Below are 21,963 nucleotides of genomic sequence, written 5' to 3' on the forward strand. Positions count from 1 at the left end.
GAACTGTGCAGACACAGATGGTATTTTCTCCTATTACTCTTCCAGACTTCAAACATTTTTAGATGAAAGACCTTCCTAAGTCTGTAATGATTTTTCTACTAAGTAACTCCCAATGGATCACTCTTCTGCATACTTGTCCAATACCTCCTTTAGCACAAACCTTTCATCCACAGTACAGGTAAGCAACTTCTCTGGGCACCAACCAACTGCTGAATGAAGAATTACAACCTTCTTTTCAAGGTTTGTTTTGAACCTAACTCCTACCAGCTTCATTTGCCCATCACTCACATTTGTACTTACAGCACACGTAATAGTCAATCCTTATCCAGTGTCTTTGACTCATCATTTTGTGCCCTTCTATCGTATTTCTCCTCCTCTACTTGCAGCTATAGGTGTTCTAGCTGAAAGTTCCACTACTTTTCACTGGCCAGGAGCCATTCTGTGTATCTGACATCCTTATCACCCTTCTCTGAACCTTTTGCAGCTTTACTCTCTTTTTGGAGATCGAGCAGTGGGCAAGGCAACCTTGCCAATGAAGTACTGTTCTGAGGGTGAATGCTACTGGCTGTGGAAAAGAGGGATGCTCTCAGCTTCACAGAAAATGTCAGTTTTGTGACATACCTGGTTGAATGCCCAGTCTGGGCTGTTAGGTGGGCTCTGAGCTGATGGAGAGGCTGCAAACATCTCATTAAAGGACCTTGAAGATTTTGATGGCTGTTGAAGTTTGCTATAAGAGGAAACAGACAACAACAACAAGAGAAATCATTACAAAATATGAATCCCTCGCATTGTCTATTGGCCATACAGAATTCTGGAAATACTCCTGATGTTTTTTGTTACAATTTTAACCTTGAGAAGATATTTATTAGATCAAGTAACACAAAATGCCAGAAAGGGATATTGAGTACACGTCTTAGGAGCCTCATTGCAAAAGAGTACTTTGTGCCTAGAGGCTCTCTTTTCTGAAGAGTTTATCAACTACAGACTTTTTTTTTGCCTACTCCACATAATCTCTTTGAGCTACAAGTTTTTAAGTTCAAGTAGTTGAATCCCTGCAGAATTCATGAACAGTGTAGATTGCATGGCATTCAAGCAAGGCCTCTATGGCAAAAAAGAATTCATACGAATACTAGAGATTTGTCAACCCATGAGTGAAGGAAAATATATGTTAAAACATTTCTTTTTATAGTACTTCACATAACTTTTTTTTTTTTTTTTTTTTTAAATTAGATCACATTATAGACCATAAAAGAGTAACTATTCACGTATAAAACAGCTCAAAAGAAGATATCATATAATGCAAAAAGATTGGATGGGGTTTTACTTATTTTTGTAATTCTGGTAATGAAACGAATTTTTCATCTTCTTCTCTAAGTCGATGAGTTGCTTTTCTCAGTATCAATTTATTTACAAGTGCAACAGGAGCTCTAATAAGTAAGAGAAAGAACAGCTGACAATTCTCAATTCTGTAACTGGCCAGTTTGGAAATACCTCTGAGTTAAAAGCAAGGTATTTTCCTTTTTGCGGGAGAGAGAGAGAGAGAGAGGGAGAACACTGCATTAATACATTGCTTCTGGAGCTGAACCAGACTGTTCAGTGTCTCTACATGACACACCATCACACAGTGCAGGCATTGTCTTAATGTGTCTGAGTGTAAAGGTCACCTTTAAAATTAGAGCGACATTAGGCTTAGTCTATTAACTTAAATGGTTCATCAAGGAGAAGACCAACATGCTGCACTCAGGAGGCAAATACAGTATTCCACAGTGAAGAACTGGATTTTTTAATATTTGTTTTTGGTATTTAATTAAGATATTATGAATTAAAATTTCCCTGAGTACTATCAAAAGGCTTGCTTAAGGGATAATTCATCTGGTATTATGAGAGTTATAATGCTGTCAAAGCTTTAACTTATCTTTCTGACAGTTTCTGGTAAAACATGTCTTGAATTTCACAGCTACTTTTCAGCTAATGAATAATTATTATTAGTCTACAAACTTACAAAATATCAGTCCTTTATCATCATTAATAAAAAGATAAATGTATATATGTATGTTTTTATCATGAGAATCAAAACAGCACATGTGGCAGTAACATCTGTTGCTTCATCTGCCCTCAAAACAGTAGAAGCCAGAAAACAGATCTGTACTGGAAATAAGCTTTTTAAACATACCTCATCACTGGCTTTCTCACTGGAATATCATAGGCTCTGATGATGTTCACCAACAGTTTTATGTCTCCATCTGATAAATTCTGTGCTGTGACCTTCTTCCTTTCTTTTCTTCTTGGCCTTAATGGTCGTTTTGGCTCTGCCAGTTTAAAGAGGCTGAGTCCCAAAATGCTAATAATCATAAACCAGGTATTTAGTCAGTTTTGCATAGAATCCAGCATTGTAGTGTTACCATGACACACATGAAAATTATGCACTAATACAAAAAGGAAATATTTGCTCCTGCTAGTGCTAAACAAAACTCTCTGAAATGTCAAAATGTTGCAATTGTTTAGTACTGCACAATCCAGTTCTGCCTTATATTTCAGTAATTAACTTCAATGTGCAAAAAATTTTGGTTGTTTGGGGGTTTTTTCCCCATAACTGTGTAAGGTGTAAAAAAGACAATTACACAGCTTCAAGATAGATCTAAACTACAGTGCTATAAACACGGGATCTAGCAGATGATGATAACCACTGTATGGAAGAGGCAAAGCATCTAACTACACAGCTATGTAAACAACAGGCTACAGGAAGGAAGCAGAATCAATGTACCACAACATACCCTGGACCCTCAGAACTTATAACCCAAGGCAAAGCAGAACCAAAGGAAAAAAGAAAAATAGGAAAACAATAAAATTAAGATGTGTGTTTTATTTATGCAGATGTATGTTATGTTTACATCATTGATATAATTTAAAAATCACATTTAAAAACTGAAAGCTAATGGCATTTATTCCTTATATATAATAAAGGCCCCACAGTAATTACTGTTAAAATAACACAAAATCATGAGTTACTGAAATACCTCAGTAACTGAATATAACACAAGCCATGGTGTACTTTAAACTCAGTAACCATAAAATTTTGCAAATAGAATACAGTAAGAATTAGGATTCATGCTAAGAAAATATAAATGAAGCATTTGATTTTAAACAAAAAGCTAATTGTAGTATTCTTCAGATTGTTCTCTACTGTGATGTAAAAGCATCAACTAAAACAAAGCATGAAGTCTTTTGTAAGACAGCAAGTCTCTGTATCTCCAGCAGATGGGACTGTTTAGATTTATACAGCTGGTTGAAAACCACTTTGACTGTATTATAAGGGTGTTGCATTTAGAGTGAACAGAAGCAACTTCTACGTGAAAGAAAAAAAAAACTTTCACAACTTGTTTACTTTCAGAGATTTTAAGTGAGCAACACAAAGAGTCATCTATGCTGTGATGACTGATACACATTAAAATCAACAGGTATGGATGGGATTTCAAGCAAAAATCCAAAGAAAGCGCTCAAGTAATAAAAGAAAAATCTTAGAACAGAAAAGCGGTAATTTCCAAACTCAGGATCTTTTTTGAACATAAACAGCATATGACAACATCATCAGCATCAGAAGTGTATAATTTTCTTTAGCAAGAAAATGACACTTAAAAATCTACTGCACATTATTTGCAGGGCATAGGCACTGACTGTAAGTAGGCACCACCTAGAGAACCAGTCAGTAATAGTGTTACTGACTCTGATACTTGCCTGACAATTGGAAATATTCTGGAATAATTAGAAAAGTCTGGCACCACCTGGACTATGCTCAGCTCATTAGAAATGCATCATATCCTGTTATATCTTATTTACACTCTGTCACTTTATTGCTGTCAAAACCAGACTTCTTCTTAAAAAGGTTTTTACTACATTTTGTTTATTAATACGCTGTACTGGCAGAGGTGTACACAGTGATAGGAAGTTTATCTATTATTCTAAACACAAAGTCACATCAGTTAGTCACATCAACACACTTTGCAAAATAGAAACTGAAAAAAAGCAGCTCATTTTACATTATTTTTTTTTTTTTATTTGGAACAAATAAAGACAGCTCTCTTACCCCAGGCTTGGAATCTCCTCTTCATTGACAAGGTCAGAGAGAAGGAAATGGTGTTTTGCTATGAGGAAACGGCTGATCACTGATTCTCGAACCTGTGAACAGGGAGGGAGAAGAGACAACTGTGTATTTCTAATCCAAACCCACTGCCAATATTTGCATTCTGATTCTTAAACACAAACAAAACATCCACATATATATTCTTCATTTTTCCCCAATTTTACGAGGGCCACAATTGAAAGAAATATTTCTTTTCACCAGCTATTTCTTTAGAATGTAAGAGCAACTCATTTTAGCAATACAATGCTTCTTTAGAAACATACTGGCTAGATTGACAGAAGAATATATGAGAACATACAATCAAAAAATTATGTCTTTATCTGCATACTGCTCACCATCAGAAACAATTACAACAACATATGACACTAATAGACATCTCCTTTCCACATCTAAATGTAGTTGCAAAAAAGGCTGTGGAGAAATCTATATGGTACCAGTTAAGAGGATCAAAAGAGTACAGAACTGGTGAAGCCTGTATTACAAATACTGTGATTTCAAATAAATGTTTAAAATTCTTAGTTCCTTTCATATCTTTGCTGAGGTCATAGAGTGAAGCACAGAGATTAAAGTCTTCCCTCTTCTCCTAACAACTGTGTGGAAGCAGACAGGAAGAATATCGCCTTTGTCCTTTTTTTGTAGCACTAATGCTAGTAATGGCTTTATACTCTGTGCTAGCACATCAGATGTGATACACATATAAAGATCACATTTCAGAGTGAACAGAATTTCAGAGCAGAACTGATATGAGCAATCCAATTTTCTAGCCCATCTGACAATTTACAGAAGTGTAAAATATCCAAGTAGTGCTTTAAAAAAGGCTACTTGTATTTAATCAAGAAAGAGGCAAACAAAGGTACTATAATGTATGCTGTTCTGTACTACTCCATTACTATTCAGTGTGCTGCAAAACCCATATGTTCAATGCCATACAAAACATACGGGGCTGACACAGCCATGACAGCTTTGTCAAAAATCATTTTTTTATACTATCAGATTGAATCTGGACTTTGGAACTTGCCTGGAAGACTGAAACACTTTTTTCTCTACGCTTCTTTCATGAACCACTCTTTCTAACCAAGAATTTGTTTTGTCCTACTTTAATTCAACCTTGTAGTCATATTTCATGTTTTGATGGCAAGCTAGGATTTGATACACTTTTTGATATTTACACAACTGGTAAGAAACTGGTGGCCATGTTTTGCACTTGCTTTTTTTGTCAGTCTGAAATTGTAAACTTTTCTTGGTTAGATGATGAATGTTTTCCTCCTTTTTCCCTAAGGATTAAAGAGAAGGTCATCTTAATATAATGAAAACTAGAAAAATAAATTAAATCAGTGTAAGGGAAAGTTGTTTCTCTAATACCACGATGAAGGTAAATGTGAAGAAGATATGCCCTCTGCCTTAGGCTCCAGGACAAGATACTCTGTATTACATTAAATGATTTTTAGAAGTGATTAGGGCCATTTTCATGGAGACAACTTAGCTTTTAGCATTACAGCCTTCAACAAGGAAAACAGGGAGAAGGGAAACCACTGAATTCCTGGGACTCAACAGTACAAATATCTGGGGCACTGGAGCAAACAAGAATTTACAGAACTGACAGAAATATCCAGAATGGCTAGTCATTTTGCCTATTTTATCATTCTCAATAGCATTACTTAACACAGACCTCCATTTGTTCAATTACATCAGTTTCAGGCCTAACTTGGAATTTTAAAGCTATCTGTAGGTCACGTTTACCAATGAATCAGGTTTTAGCATTCATGGAAATAAAGTATCCAAATAGAGAAGCAACATAACGCCTACAGGAATATGGTGGATCCATGTATTTAGCATCTTACCTTCTGTAGATAGTTGGCAACAACTGCTCTGTGTGCATCTAGGTAATTTTTTCTGTCAATCACATCCCTCTCTTGCATTCTCTTCTCATAGTCCTAAAGATATTTATTACAGTTTGTGCTTCAGTATATATTCAGTGCTTTATCACATATAAGAAAAATGCTAAGTATTTCATTAATAGCAATGTATGGACCACAGTAAATCACAGCAGATGTGAGAAGTTTGTAAAGCTATTTTTAATGCCCGTGTATACAATATATGCTAAACCTCCATGAATAAAGACATAAATACCATTCAGTTACAAGACTCATGCGGTTTAAATTAAATGAATAACTTAAAGATTTCCCTCTCGTCTTTTAAAGCAGAACTTTGACCTGCTGCTAATAAACTGAATTTCCATTTGAACTGGAAGTGGCTTCAATTATTGCAGCTTCAACAGGAAGGGTCCTTTAGAAGCAGAAATGATGCAGCATTCTTGGAAGATGGTCTGAAATCTGAACTGTGTTTTCATACTACTAAGTACATTTCTAAATAATTAGTGATTACCTTTCTTAAGGTGTTGAATTCACTTGGTGAGTAGAACTGCACTTGGTTCTTAGGGAGAAGTATGTTGATAGGGTATCTCTCAGGGTTGTGGTTGCTATTCTGATGGACTACACTGAAAGCTCTACTAACAGATGCAACTTCTATTCACAAGTTTAGGAAAGTGTGTCATAAATTAATAAAAGGCTAGAGCTAACACTCAGCTTTCAAGGAAAAACCAGAGCTTACAAGTCAAGAGAATCTCCCAGAACCTGTGAATCATACTGGCTTTAGAACACAGCTAGTTATGTAAAAGTACTCAGTAAAATAATCTTCAGGTCTGAGCTCTAACATTAAGGACAAACAGCTGAATGCCTTGTTAGTGTCCTCTAAATAGCCAAGTGTCCCTGGGATTGATTATATTCAGTTTCTTCACAAGTGACCTGGATGAGGAAACTCAATGCACTGACAGCAACTTAGCCCAGGATACTTGATTAGGAAGTGTGGCTAATATGAGTGACTGAACCACAGTTCAGAGGGCTCTTTATGACTTAAAACTACAACAATGAAGCCTCAATTAAAAAAAGGGAAAATTCTGTATTGAAGGTGGAATACCTTAATGCATTAGCACAGACTGGAAAGCAACAAGAAGAATAACAGCCATATTGAAATAAGTGCAGGTTTAATGACAACCAGTGACATGTTCTTTTGGTAAAAGGCAAACCACAGGATACATAAGGATCAGCATGTCCTACAGACAAAGGGAAATTACCAGACTCTCCAGCTTGACACTTGAGGGGGCATACCTGAAATGCTGCAGCCAGTCTGCAGCTACCAGTTCAAGAGGCATGTGGAGACCCTGGATGGGATCCACTGAAGGGCTACTAAGACAGCCAGAGGCCTAGAGGACATGACCTACAAGAAGAGGTCAGAATCTTAGAATAATGTAGATTTGAAGAGATTTCTGAAGGCCATCTGATCTGAACTGTCAGAGGCAGAACAACTTCAATCAGAATGCTCAGGTGACAGTTGAATATTCAGTATCTCTAGAGATGGCAATTTTACAAACTTGATGGACAATGTGTTCAAGAACTTGAATATATTGTTTGTGAAAAATGCTCTCATTATATTTAACTGCAATGTCTCTTGGAGTAACTTCTGTCTGTCATCATCTCATCTCTAAGATGTGTCTCTCTGTTTTCTCTGCACCACTGGGTACCTGAAGGATGCAGTTAGAAACCCCCTCAGGCCTCACCTGCTTAGGCAAAAACAACTTCAGTCCCTTCTGCCTCTCCTTGTAGGTCATGTGTTTCAGCACTGCACATACTCTGGTAGCTCTCTACTGGACTTACTCCAGTATTTCAGAGTCTTTCTTGCACTAGGCAAGGTGTTCAAATTCATCAGTCTGGTGAGGAGGAGATTAATGAGCAATACAGTATCTGCCCACAACTCTTTGATAGGCAGTTACAAAGGACAGGGTGCCAAAATCATCTCTAGTTCCAGACAATACAACAAGGGAAAGCAGCCATTAAATACAGCTTGGAAGGCTCAAGTTGGGCATGATTATTTTTTCTTTTTTTTTTTTTTAACAATTTCTGGAAGGATAGCGAAGCACTGGAACAGGTTAAAAAGTCAGTGGAGCCTCCTATTTAGAGGTTTTTCAAGGCTTGGCTAGACAAATAAACAGCTGACCTCATGCAGTGCTGGCGACAGTATTACCACTTCAGTAGAAAGCAGGACCAGATATCTCCAGAGAATATTTTCCAAATATTATTTCCATGATTCTATGAACTTTCAGACCTTTTTGCCAAATAGCTAGTAAACCAACTAGGAACAATATCACTTGAAACTTAGGTTTGAAGATCACAGCATATAAAATAAACTTCGAATGGGCAATCAAGGGTTTATCCAATTTACCCTTAATGGAAAGAAAACAACAACCCTCTATTAAAAAAATTCTTAAACTATGGTTTTCAAATTTTGAATGATAACATAGAATGAATGATAATAGTCCACAAAATGACCTGGATCAGAAAGGTACAGCAAACATGTGGTACATCTTTAAATAAAAGATACAAAACTAACCTAAAATTTAAAAAATAATAATATTTATTGCAAAGAGCCAGATATGGCTGAATTAATAAATATATTTCTAAAAAATATGTATCACCTAATAGAAAGGAAGAATTTTTCAAATAAATCTATGTCAGAAGAAGTAGGGATGAAAGAACAGTTGCCAGAACCTGGGATGATTCTGATCCTCCTAAGCCAATGAACACACTAAAATGCTCCTTAGCTACATGAATTGCTAAGAACAGAAAAATGCATGACTTAACACTAATAACAGAGTTGAGATAAAAATAATTGAAGTATAACCCAAATAAAAAAAAAATGCACAAACTCCATTTCAATAAGGTAATTAACAGACAGGCAAGGACAAGATAAGCTAATTGGAGCAATGTACTAAAACAGAAATATCTGTAACACAGGCTCTAATTAAACGCAAAAGGGTTTTAATTCTTGTTGGAGTCATTGCTTCTAACATTTCCTCCAAAAGGGCTCAAAAACTAATAAGCCTAAGTCTGAAATATCTCTTACCTTTTTATATCTATATTATTACATATATGTATTACCTTTTTGTATCTAAAATCACTTCTAAAAAATGTATCTCAACTTTAATGAAAACTCACAACATTTTTGTCTATAGCAGCTTTTCTGTTTTATTTAACTCTTAAAGTACTGCTGTAGAAATACTGCCTTGGAAGGAAGCTATTTTAATTAGATGAAAATAACACTAGGAAAGACTGAAGGAGTAAAATTTTTATTTTTTTCATGTCTGCATAGCTTTACATTCTTTAAAGAACTGCTCAACTTAATTGCAATATTATAATAAATATTACAAGCATTTAATCTAGAAAAGAAATATTTCAGATAACATTCTACCTGGAAGATTTTCTCACTGATTTCTCGTTCATGTAAAGGGACTTGCTTATAGTTTCGGAACTCTGCCACCTCCTCATTTCTGAGCTGCAATAGTCGGAATCTCTTTGATCTATTAAACTCCTCATCAGAAACAAAATTAAATTCTTGCTGCAACTGTTCCAATCTGAAGAAATCAGGAACATGTGCCTCTCCACTTGTAGTAACCTAAAGTAGTAACAAAAATATTAACTTTTTCATACAAAGTGACAAAAATCTATAAAATAGCTTTTATAAGTTTTACATGCATATTGCGAGGATGTTCTTTTTAAGCAAAAGCAATAAAGATGGATCACACAGACTGAAACATCAATTATTTTATAGTACCATTTTGCTGAGCAAAGCATATGAGATTATACGTTACAGAATATAATAAAATTCAATTTCCTTGTATCATAAACAAAAGATTAGAGAGTATGAAACTAACATGTCAGAGTAACCAAGGAAGCTGTAGTGTAAAGGAGATCCATTTACAGAACTTCAGCTTTGTAAATAGCTATGTAAATTAAACAGCTATATAAATAAACAGCCATGTAAATGAAACAGCTATGCAAATATTTCCTTGATTTGTTGTTTAGAAAAGCTGAAGCTTCTACAGCATCCAAGATCTCTCTGTGCAATCCTCACTAATGAGCAGCTTTTTATTTAATACCACATAACTACACTGGAAATTCCCTTGCACTTTAAAGAAATGACAAACTCAAAATCCATATTTTAATTTATTAACTGATCTGTATGCACGTGCCCTTATACCCATTTTTTGCCACGACTGAATGGATTAATAAATCATATTCATTAATATGCAAACAACCCACTACTAAATGCATTTATCATATTTTAGTTGATATTTTGCTTCTTACCATTCACACAAGTATGTCCATCACAAATTCAAATGTTGCTACCTCCCTGGCATGCATGCAGATTGCCTGGGGAGGTCCCAGTGACTAGGAGTCCACAGCTCCATTAGCCCTTCAGCTCTGAAAACACCACTTACCATGATCAGCTGCATCAGAGCTGCATTGTTTGGGTCATTTGGATCAAGCTTTGCTTCAGCTGCCCACTTAGCTAGTTTCTTCATATCAGTTAGGCCTGATGTGCCGATGGATGCAATAGCATCAATATTTTTTAAAGTGCTAAAAAGACAGAATTGACAGAACTTACACATAAAACACATTTGATTTAGCAATATAAAAAAGGTATTTAAAACAATCTTAGAAAAACCCAAAAAGCTCCCTACAACCTGAATAGTAAATTCCAGTACACAGTTCTTAGTTGTAGCTATGGAACTGAGGGAATGATCTATTGCAAAGCAAAGGAGAAATACAAAGGACATGGTGGAAGACAACCTTTATCCAAGGTGCTTTTTGATACATTTCTGATATACCTACGCTGTTCCATGTTGCTGCATACTATCAAGTAAGAAGATAAATTGCTTCACATTGTGAAAGGTAACATAGGAATTTTGGCAAAGAACTTCTCAGACATACAGTCCTTGCTTGTGCTGTATCTCAGCTCCTGTCTTTGACCTGTCCTCCTGGGTGGCACTTTCAGACCTGCATTGCAGCCCTCATCTCTGCCCCCTCTTTGCTGTTTCTGCATAGACCCTGGGGCCTGAATCATCCCCTCAGCATGTCTGGGACTGCTGCCAGCACTCTGCTCTGCCTAGCATGTCCAGACTGCATACTGGCTGGAGAGGACAGTGCCTGTGCTTGGGAAAGCCTTGCAGCCTTCTCTTGTGATGCAGCACTGCTTATGGTCCCCCCCTGTAACTACAAATCCCAAGCCTTTATCCTCTGGGATGTGCTCCTACTCACTTTCTTGTATTCACAGTAGGCAAGGAAGCATGGTGGGTACTGCAGGCCATTTGTACACTGCCCTGCTCACCAGGCTTCTGGCATCTTCTCACAGAAACCACCTCTGAAGGCCCACTGCTACTCAAACCTTGACACATAAGGCCAATACACGAGGACATGTGTGTTATTTATTAGCCAAAAAAATAACAGGAACCCAGGAGTAGATGTTGGCCCTTCTCTTGTTAGAGGTGCTAGTTTCAGTCTTGGATCTCTACTTACTTGAATATTTTCAAGAAAGCTTTAAAACTTACAGGTCTGTCTTGTGCTTGGGTTAGAATCAGCCAAATATCCAGCGGTTACTGGAGCAGCAGATAAAGCAGCAACATCAAGTTTATCTTTAGGCATCAGTCTTGAACAAATGCCAACTGAATCACAATTGTGCTAAAAAGCTCATGGGCAGCAAAAGCTAACATTAGTCATGAAAATCCTGTCTCTGACCTTCCCAAGAGTCAATGGAAAGTCACTGTTCAAGTCACTGTTGAAAGAGAGCTACTCATCTCCACAAGGTGTTTCAAAAAAGAGTGTTCCACAGAAAACTTCCTTCTAAAATTCTTCCGTTTTCCATTTATTACACTGATTGTTCTCCAGAGTTAAAGTTAGCTGTTTGGAATCCATCTTTACATTTTAATCTCATCTATTCTACTCTCACTGAAGTCAGCAGAGTACTGATATGTTGATCAGCAAAGTACTTGAATGGCTGCAGCTTGGCTAACAATGGTAACAGAATGATTTGTAAGCCAATGTCTAGCCTCTAAATAAAAAAAAAACTTGTCAAACAAATCAGCTGGAAGAAATATTCATACTTGCTCAGTATTAATAACTACGGGAAAACTTTTAAGGGTTGATAGTGAAGGTACTTAAGGACGTTACAAAAGCAGCCTTTATGTATCATCTCTTTGACTTTATGGAATTAAATAAAAGCAACAGGATGGACAAATAATCTACAATAACCAACTTGCAGCCTCAGAGCAAATTAGATATAGCATCTCCAAATGCTCTTCAAATAAAAAAGAGCTGGAGTTTATGCTCTTAGCAAAATACTTAGAGGAAGATTCCTTGACAATATATTTACTCTCTATTAGAAAACCATAAATCTGAATTAATCAGCTTGAATTGTTTAGAAATAACATGCTAAAAGGTAAAATTTCAAACTAAAATATATTTACCAAAAACAAGTACCCTAAGATACCTGCAAAGGGTTACAGCACCAAGTAAAACATCTAAATTTAAGGAAAAAGGATTATGAAAAGTCTTGATTATGAAAGTAATTTTTTTCCATGAATCACTGAAAATTTGTATCTTATTACCTTGGAATGCCTGTGTTTTGCTGGGATACTGGAGGAATTAAGGGGATTCCTCTTTCTCCAGCTGCCCAAGAGACACTACTGGATACTTTCCCAGAGGTCATTAAAGTCATTTTGTTGCTACCATCAGCTTCAAATGAAAAGGACACACCTATCAAGGGGAAAAATCCAAAGTAGTATATTTATGCATTCAAACACAGTATCTTAACACTTCTAAAAATACTTCCAGAAAATGAGTAGTCAAATAACCTGTGCCTTTATAGAAAAAGGTTAATGTGAAACAATGATTTTGCTGTGTGCTGTGGGGAAGAACTTTCTTTTACAATAATGAGTGAAAGATTCCATTACAGCTACAGAAAAGCTTTCCATTTTAGCTGGAAGGAAAGGCTATGCCAAAGGCCCATTTTTTTCCTCCACAGATGTACACCATTTAATATTTCTGGTAGTTTTAAGATTGAGCACACTGTTATTAACAAAACAGAAATTCAGAGTCAAAAGAATTATGTATGATTGAAAAGTCAGTTGTAAAGCTTTTGACACACAATTTGGACACACAATGGTCATCATAGTCAGTGATATTTACACACATGTTTCCTGTAATGATTTTTTTACCCTATTTTCTTCCTCTTCATTTTTTAATCTATTTTGCTCTAGCTTTATCTGTATTTATATATGGCAAATTTATGCAAGTCAGTCATCTCACAGTGCTGTTAAAATTCATTATACACACTTGCAAGTTCCATATGCTACTATGTATTCTTCTTGTTCCCCCTTTTCCTATCTCTCCCTCCTTTTATCTTTAGCCTAAAGCCTCAGGGAAAAGGCATGTGCAGGTTGTCAACAAAGCAAATAGAAGGACAAAAATTACTCTGTATATACACTTCTACAGACAGTTTTTCAGTGGTTTAAAACATTAAAATCACTGGAGCTACAATGATTGATATCTGCCTGCTCTGCAGTGTCAGAGGCCCGATTGCTCAAATGTTCAAAAAATCCCAAATATCTTCTATAATTTGTAAAGCCCCACTAATACAACAAGACAAATAATAAACGAACACATTTTTTTATGCAGAGCTTAAAAGTAGTATGAGACAAAAATTCCACAGTGGACTTCAATAATAAGAATCATGACTATTATGGAAGACTCACAGAAGCTGTGAAGGCTCTTAGGATTTACTCTGAAACCCACTCCAACCTCTTACTGCTACACGGTTCCAGCAAAATGAGAAACACTGAACTAAGGAAAACAAGAGCCCCTACCACTCCCAACTCCTTCATGATCCAACATCACACGCTGATCACTGCTGAACTCTATTTCTTCCAGAGGAGCACTGCCTGTCAGAACTGCTGTCTCAGGAACAGGTAAGAACACTTCAGCCAACAAGTTGGTACTACTGATACCTGTTGTTTCATAAATCTAGGAAAAAAAAAAATACAATGAGGGACAGAAGAAAAAATTTACATGTGCATTCATGAAAAGTTGAAAACATATTGCAGGGTATTTAGAGAAAAGGTTTTACTATGGCTTAAGCATGAAATAAATAATTTAAGGCAATTGTATTAATTAACTTTCTAAAATATCCAAATCGGAAAGATTTCAGCTATCAGCAGCTTACTTGACCTGAATTCTTCCTACAAGTCTATCTTCTTCACTTTTCTAATGCACCTGAGACAAGCAGTCCAACTCCGGGCTGTAAAGAGCACCACTGTACAATATACAACTGCTTGTGACATTCACTTGGATCAGCTGAAGATTCTGGAGAGATTCTGCCTAATTCTCCCTTAACATGAAAGGCAGGGGATGGCACACAGTCCCCATTCTGGCAGCACTGCAGGTTGCTTCTCTCTTTCCTAGCCAGCTGCAGGCTCAGAGTGATGTGAGTGGTTTCTCCATTCAAATGTTTTTAATCCAGGAAAATGGTATTCCTTCTCCTGTTCAATTTGTGTGTTAAATAAATAAGCAGACAAGGGATTTTAACACCTTTCCGTGAACTACCAGTTTTACCTAACCAGAGCAGTCTTCTAAAGGGAGAAGTAGGATCCTCATTCTATTTCCCCTAAATATACTTCGTATTAACTCTGAAAAGTATTCATATGAACCATTTATTAATTCACACTTGGAATGGGGGATAGTAGTGGTTTGATTTAACTGTAATACTTATCAAGTCAAGTGTAGTTATGGACATTACCAGTAATTTTTATTTTTTTTTTCCTTACTCTCCTCTAGTAAACATTATGAGGGTTTTACTGTGTGGAAAATAATGTTTTAAGAAGACCATGTTAGCAATTTGATCTGCAACACAAATCAGTTTTTCCAAAATTAAGAGGCCAATCCATGAACATATTTAATCACAAGTCCTAATTATTTAATTTCTCCCATCCAAATTGTAGTTTTGTTCTATATATACCTAGCAAAACATCAAAAATATAGCAGGAAAGTTAAAAGTTAAAGACTGGAGATGCAAGGAAGGAGTGTAAAATTAATGATTTACAAAAGGTCTTTCACAGGTTTTTCAGTCTTTCTCACACTATCATAGAGCAAAACACAAGCATTACAGGAGTAATTATGTTTTGTATCATCTTTTAAAAGCTATTGTGTTAAATCAACATCTACCTGTAGTTTCAAACTCTCTGGCCAATTGATTATTTGTAAATTGAAAATCTGTCCAAAGTGAACTCTAAAATCGGAACTTATTGGTCGGGTAACAGTCCTTGACACTTCTTTGGAGTTGAAAAGGACTTTTATAAATGCTGAGCGTTTCTTCACATCTTCCCGTCGCACAACTTCTGCTCTGTAAATATGTAAAACAAGCTATCATATCATTTTAATAACATTTTTATTATTTATTTTTAATGAAAAATTGATTTCTCATGGGGAGACCTAAACCCACCTGAAAATAGATGGTATTACTCCAAAAATGTCACTATACAGGCATGACTTTAGAACTCTTACTTAACAGCTGTTTTAGCTTCTTTTGAATATAAAACAATTTTAAAATGATCAAGTCAAATTTTGGATCCACTACAACTAACTCCATATAGAAGAAGTTATCTAGGAAAAAAAAATTCTCTTCTACTCCCTTCCTCCAAAGCACAACAAATGATATCAAATTGAGTTAAAATTTTGAAGTTTTTAGTCACTGGGAGTACAACAGCCAAGCAGCATTCCCTGATGAGACTATTTGTGAACTAAGTACAAAACAAAGCAGTACTTAGATTACTGAAACACAGCAGATGTATGTTAAATTGTGTGTGCAAATGTGGAAAGTAACAGAAAACAAGTACATTTATTTATTTTATCCACAGCGCAATCTCTGGTTTAGTACACAATTTCTTTCTTATCCCTTTGTTGACTACAGCACAGACCTCGTGGAAAGGACTAGTTAGTGACAGTGGTACTGCCAGCAGTGACCCAGACTCTATACTCAAACCAGCTTCTTTGTAGCTGCACCCTGTTCTGTGCAGATGCTCAAGGAATATCAGAAGGTTCAAAGGGAATGTGCAGACATGCATTTTTAAGTAGACTATGTACCAGGTAATATGTGACTTGAAAATGAATTAAGTTGTATCATCTTCAGAAGCAGGAGTTTCATCACTAGGCTAAACAGAATGGCGAGCTCATGTTTCTGAAGTTGTATAAACAAGATATTAATAAATTAAAGAAAATCACAAATAAGGTGATTTGCTGGCCAGCATTTATCTTACCGAGGACACTGCTCAGTTGGAGTTATGCTTCCTGAGAGGGTCAGCTCAGGAACTAGAATAGGCTCTCCAGGTTTCCTTCTGCAGTTGTCAGCTTTTTCTCTAACCTGCTGCTCTATTTCCAGGCTATTGGCCATTTTAGGTGGGATGGGTTTTATACGTTCCTCACCAAAATCATAATCTTCTGATTCTTCATCTACATGAGTAACTTTTTTCTTCTTTTTCTTCTTGGACTTCTGCATATAAAAACAATAACATTCTTTCTGAAATTGTTTCAATCTCTGGAATTTTTCTCTTGTTCTCTTGATTCACAAGTGCTAAACACAGATGGTGTATGTACAGTAAAATGACAGTATAATTTCAGTATTACACACAAACACATAGAAGTTGTCTCTCATTGTAAAGGACTGCATCAGTTTCAGAATTCAGCAATACATTCCATTCATATGCTTCAAAATCATAATGTGCTCCAAGCAAAACATTTACTTAATCTTCTCTATCAACTTACAAAATCAGCATGTTTCTTGAACATTCTGGCTAGATGCTGCGTTCTCATTTGCCTGAGCTACCACATACATTCTGTTAAGACTGAAGGAAGGTTACTCAGCCAGTAGACACAGTTGTTTGAGATGCACTGTCTGCACATACACTGACAAAACAAATGCCCATGTGCCACAAGCTCTGGAGGAAAGTGTTTGTGGCTTAGCAGTATCTTTAGCATGAGCAGAATGATCCTTTTCCTTCCTCATGCCAAACAAGAATAAACAAACAGAACACAAGCCTTTCAGCATCTCCTAAACTGCAGAACTCCAGTGTTTATGTGCATGTTCAGCTCTAAACAACTGCAAAACAGTTCCTCCTTCCCCGGACTTCTAGATTACTTGGAAGTACATCTTGCTTGGAAGCACCAGCCACTTCACAACTTAACACATCATAAGCAAAGGAAGAGGAAGGAAAGCAAACAGATTCTCCTCATTAACTAAAGTAGTAAGCCAAACAATTTGTTCACATATTTTTCTTAAAAAAATATTCTTTCTTTGCCTAACTTTATGTTTTCCTTCTTGCTCTTGTATTTGCTTTTAAATTTGTTTAGTCTTGCCTAGTTCTAGTGTCTTTGATTCATATGATCTGTACTAATAAGAAACCAACAGCAGTGATTAAGTTAAAAAGTACTTTGAGTAAAATAAAATAAAGCAGTTTAGAGTACGAAAGATGGTTTCACTCTAAAAGGAAAGAACCACAATCCTCTCAGTCTCAAGTTTATGTTTATGACTAGCACAATAGAAAGATGCCACAATATTTCTATTTGTGAAGGCATAACTGGTGGATGAACAGTTTGCACTAGGATCAATGTTCATGACTACCTGCCTTCATTTCAAGGTTTACACTTACTCATTATCATGCAAGTGAACTGACATGATGCTAATAAGTCATGTGCCCACCGCTGCTCTGATAACAGGAATTTTTAATTCCTGCATATCGGCTTCTCCTCAAATATTTTAAATGCCTTCCATAGAGGCTGCATGTATATGAAAAAAACTTTCCACAGAAGTATTAGCAGATTCTTGAAAATGGTATTTGAAGCATTTTCTTAAGCTTTATTTTCCTTTGGTATCCAAAAACACAGGGTGTTAAAGCTGGGCAATAATTATATTCAAGTATAATCACCATTACCCTGAGGAATCCAGTATATTGCCACCTAACTATGAAAGCAAACCTGATTTTGCCACAGTTGATTTCAAAGATCATCTTGTTGCACTGTGCTGCTGTAGCACCTGTACTTCTCAATATCCCCTTGAAGCACAACTCAGACCTTACCTACAGCAGATTGTTAGCAATAAAGCTTTTCAGATGTGAAAGGATAGAATATTAATTAAATCTTTCAGTCTGACATTCCTCAATATAGAGAGACATTCCCAATCATATATTTACATGAGATGACATCAACTGCTAGCTCACTAGAAACATCCCTTAATTATTTTGCTTTGCCACTCACACACACAAAATTCATCCATTTTTTTTCTTTGCAAGAGACATGAATTTAACAGGAATGCTGCAAAACTACTAAATTGAAAGAAAGAAAGAATTAAGTGCTGAAAATCAGTAGCAGAAAAATAATGCCTCACAAAAACCCAATACATTCTAATTTTTTAATTAACAACAACCTGACTAACAATTTCTAAGCAGAATGTCTTCGAACATAATAAAGTGTATGCAAATCTCTGATTTTTTTTCTGTATTAGAAGGACAAATTTTTGACACATTTAGTAGTAATTTTCTTTTTTTTTTGTGTGTGTGAAACTGAACAATTTAAACAAACCTGTGTCTTCTTCCAAGATTTCCAGTCTTGTAGCTCAGTTTTATACTCCTCCATTTTCTTTTCATATTCCTCCATACATTCTTCTAGCAATTCCTTTATCTCGGCCTGAATTTCTGCTTCATATGCTTTTTCATCTGATTTCCGATCAACCTCTTCTCTTCAAAACAACAATTATTAGCATGTTGCATAAAATTACTTAAGGGTTACAACTAAGTCTGTAACATATACCAGAAATCTACTTCTCCATGAATGAATTTCAATACATCAAAAGTGTGTTTTGTTTAAAAAGACTAGCATAGATACTCTTCAGTGTTGATAGCAGCTAATTATATTAATTTCCAAGAGTAACTTTATTTATTCATTAGTCTGTAGATATTTCTTTCTGCTACAGTAATTACTTATTTCAACCTTCCCTCTTCTCCAAACTCAAAAGGAATAGTGGCAGGCTCAAAGTGCCAGCACTGCTCAAAATCTTATTTTACATATCAAAATTCTAAGTTTCCAAATTAACTAATCTTATTATAAATCCACTGCTAGCAAATAAAGTACAAAAAGTGTTATCAATACATACTTCCTTAAATAAAGTTTCATGGGTGTGTTAGTAAACTTCTGAAAGTCTCGGAGGGATTTAATTTGTTTCCAAACTTTGATAATGGTCTTAAGCAACGTTCTGTCCTTTTCTTGTTCAGCATCACGAAGTCTTCTGGTTTGTCTAGAAATATACATACATATACAAGATCAGTCAGAATTGCCTAACTCAGTGGAAAAACAGATTGAAAACCTGGGATACCAACAGCCAAGTGCTGGGGGTTTCAGGTTGATTGATGGTTGCAGTGGTTTAAATCCAAGGAACATAAAACCCAGACTTGGAGATTGCAAGATTTGATTTCCCCCTATATTTCAGTCTCTTTCATTCTGAACAATCTGACTTCAATTAAGTCTGTTCTTTAGAGACCTCACAGTTTTCGGAAATGCTTATTACAGTGTACATAATTAAAAACATTTTAAAGTAAATTCATGCAAACAACAGCCCCAGAAGCCTACATGGCTGCTATGAAGTACTGCTCATTATATGTGTACATTACAAAAGATGTTTTAAACTTCATATGCTCCTAGCTCCAGTAAGAAGAACTTGAAGAGATGAAATAATGTAGTAAATCCTTTGACAGACATGCAAGATTCTTAATACAAACAAAATTAACACAGCCTTCCTTTTGTCTGAGAATTGGTATTTCACATTTCCACCCTCTAATCTGTTTGCAAAAGAGCTGTTCATTAGCACTTTCAATGACCATCACATACTTCCAATGTAAATGTTCATACAGCACAAGCACAGGCTGTTTCCACTATTATCTTGGTAGAAAAACAAGACTGTGATTAAAAAAAAAGCTGTAAACCAACATGTTACTACTTGTGACATTCAGAGAATGTGGAAAACAGAGATGGAGTTAGAGCTGAGAGAAGACATCATACATCATTTAACAGCATAAGCCAATTTAGGGAAAACAATAAAAAAGAAGAAATGCAGACTTCAGAAAGCAAAATTAATAACTTCTCTTCATTAGCTAGCAGTTTGCATATTACTTATCCATGCAGCAACCTTTCCTTTTTTGTGTACCAGATGATACTACAAGACGAAACTTAAAGGCATAAGGAACATACAGATCAGTAATCACATTTATCTAATGTATTGGATTTGGAAGCAGAACCTTTCAGTAGAGAATCATCTCTGCTCAAATGCATTACCCACAAGAACCTGAATCACAGAATCCACAGCATACGTTGGCTTCCTGCTTCAGGAAGTGAAGACAGTAGGGCTGAATTTACTAATCTGCAAAAATTTTATGTATTCAGATGACATTTCTTCCTCAAGCCAATGGAAAACTACAGCTTTGATCTTCAGAAACAAAGCATATACATCTGTTATGTTATTGCAGCGTGGAGGAAACAATTAAGATTATTTTCCATGCTACGTGTCTGTAATTTCTCACGATTGTTCTACATTGACCATCAGGGAAATGCAACGTTAAAAGAGAGACAAGGCAGGTCAGATGGTTTTAGCAACATAAGTGGACCAAGTTAGTACTGAATACCATGACAGCAAAAATCCCTGAGCCCATCTGAGCTTCATATGTGTAACAGTCTCCAGTAACAGAGCTATAGCCAAAATGAATTACAGATATGAAAAGCCCTATAATAATACTAGCCAAACTCATCTCATGTTACTTGGGCAACACTGATCTCACTGATTTCAGCTGAGTTTCTCTAGATTCATAACAGCATGAAACTAAACTAAAGCACTCAAGAGCTAGAAAAACACAGATACACAGAATGTATTATCTTTCTAACTGGAGTTCACCATCAAGCAAGCCTCAGGGTTGGTGCCCAAATCCATGAATCTCATTCCCACAGTGAATTTACCCATCTTCATTCTCATGCTTTCCCTGGTGAGAGCTCCTGTCTCCAAGGTACTGCATGGTAACTGCACACCTCCTGCTCCTTTTCCTCTAGCAGATATGTTGATAAGATACTGATAAAGGCTATTCCATTTTCAGTTGAGGGAATTCTTTGTCGTTCAGTGTAAAATAACAAATTATAGACTACCTTATGTTCTGTACAGATATCAGTGCATTACGAGACTGTACTTGAAGAATGAAAATCTAAAGAAATAATTCCCAGTCTAAGAGGAGTGTGTGGATGCCTAAGTTTAGCAGATGTGAATTTCAAGGCTGAAAGTAGAATTGTTATTAAAATAATTACTTTTTATCATTTTGTGTTACCATGTGACCCATTACATCACTTTATAGCTCTGTTTCTTTAAATGAATACATTACTGCCTACTCTTAGATCATGAAAAACTTTCAGACTTTTGGTATCTACTAATGAAAAGGTTGTTCAGCATGGATAGCCAAAATAACTTCTCTTTTATCATACTGCTAACACTTACAGTTCATCACAGTCCATCTTCCAAAAACAACACAAACTGTCACTACTGAGCCAAAAACTGCAGTATATTTTTACTACTTAGCTTTTCTCTGAGAACAATAACTGCAATCTTGTAAAACAAAATTCTACCACTTTATTTGCATTAACCCATTGGCAAAAACATGGCCAAATTACCCTAGAATGGGAAGGAAATCAAGAACACTTCTGTAATGAGGAAAAGGATGAAAAAAACAATCTATTAAAAAAATTACCTTATTGCTTTGTAGAAGCTTTGTGCACCCAGTTGAAGTCTACTGAACCTTTAATTAAATTTAACTATACAAAACACGCCAGTAAATAGCTACTAAGAAATTAATA

The 21,963-nt window shown here is 35.9% G+C and overlaps 1 protein-coding gene across 2 annotated transcripts in view; it reads right to left on the minus strand.

Annotated features, from left to right (window-relative positions):
• CC2D2A (coiled-coil and C2 domain containing 2A) overlaps positions 1-21,963 on the minus strand; it is a 49,249-nt gene that overhangs the window by 15,274 nt on the left and 12,012 nt on the right. For both annotated transcript variants that reach the window (XM_015624149.3, XM_015624150.3), the window contains 12 exons: positions 19,232-19,372; positions 18,661-18,817; positions 16,344-16,576; positions 15,253-15,430; positions 13,899-14,055; positions 12,642-12,789; positions 10,476-10,614; positions 9,446-9,649; positions 5,983-6,075; positions 4,085-4,176; positions 2,174-2,341; positions 622-727 (listed from right to left, as the gene is read on the minus strand). In XM_015624149.3, the coding sequence (XP_015479635.1) occupies positions 622-727; positions 2,174-2,341; positions 4,085-4,176; positions 5,983-6,075; positions 9,446-9,649; positions 10,476-10,614; positions 12,642-12,789; positions 13,899-14,055; positions 15,253-15,430; positions 16,344-16,576; positions 18,661-18,817; positions 19,232-19,372 (1,816 nt within the window). The remainder of the gene's footprint in view (positions 1-621; positions 728-2,173; positions 2,342-4,084; positions 4,177-5,982; positions 6,076-9,445; positions 9,650-10,475; positions 10,615-12,641; positions 12,790-13,898; positions 14,056-15,252; positions 15,431-16,343; positions 16,577-18,660; positions 18,818-19,231; positions 19,373-21,963) is intronic.

Source organism: Parus major, chromosome 4 (assembly GCF_001522545.3).
Source record: "Parus major isolate Abel chromosome 4, Parus_major1.1, whole genome shotgun sequence".
Lineage (NCBI taxonomy): Eukaryota > Metazoa > Chordata > Aves > Passeriformes > Paridae > Parus > Parus major.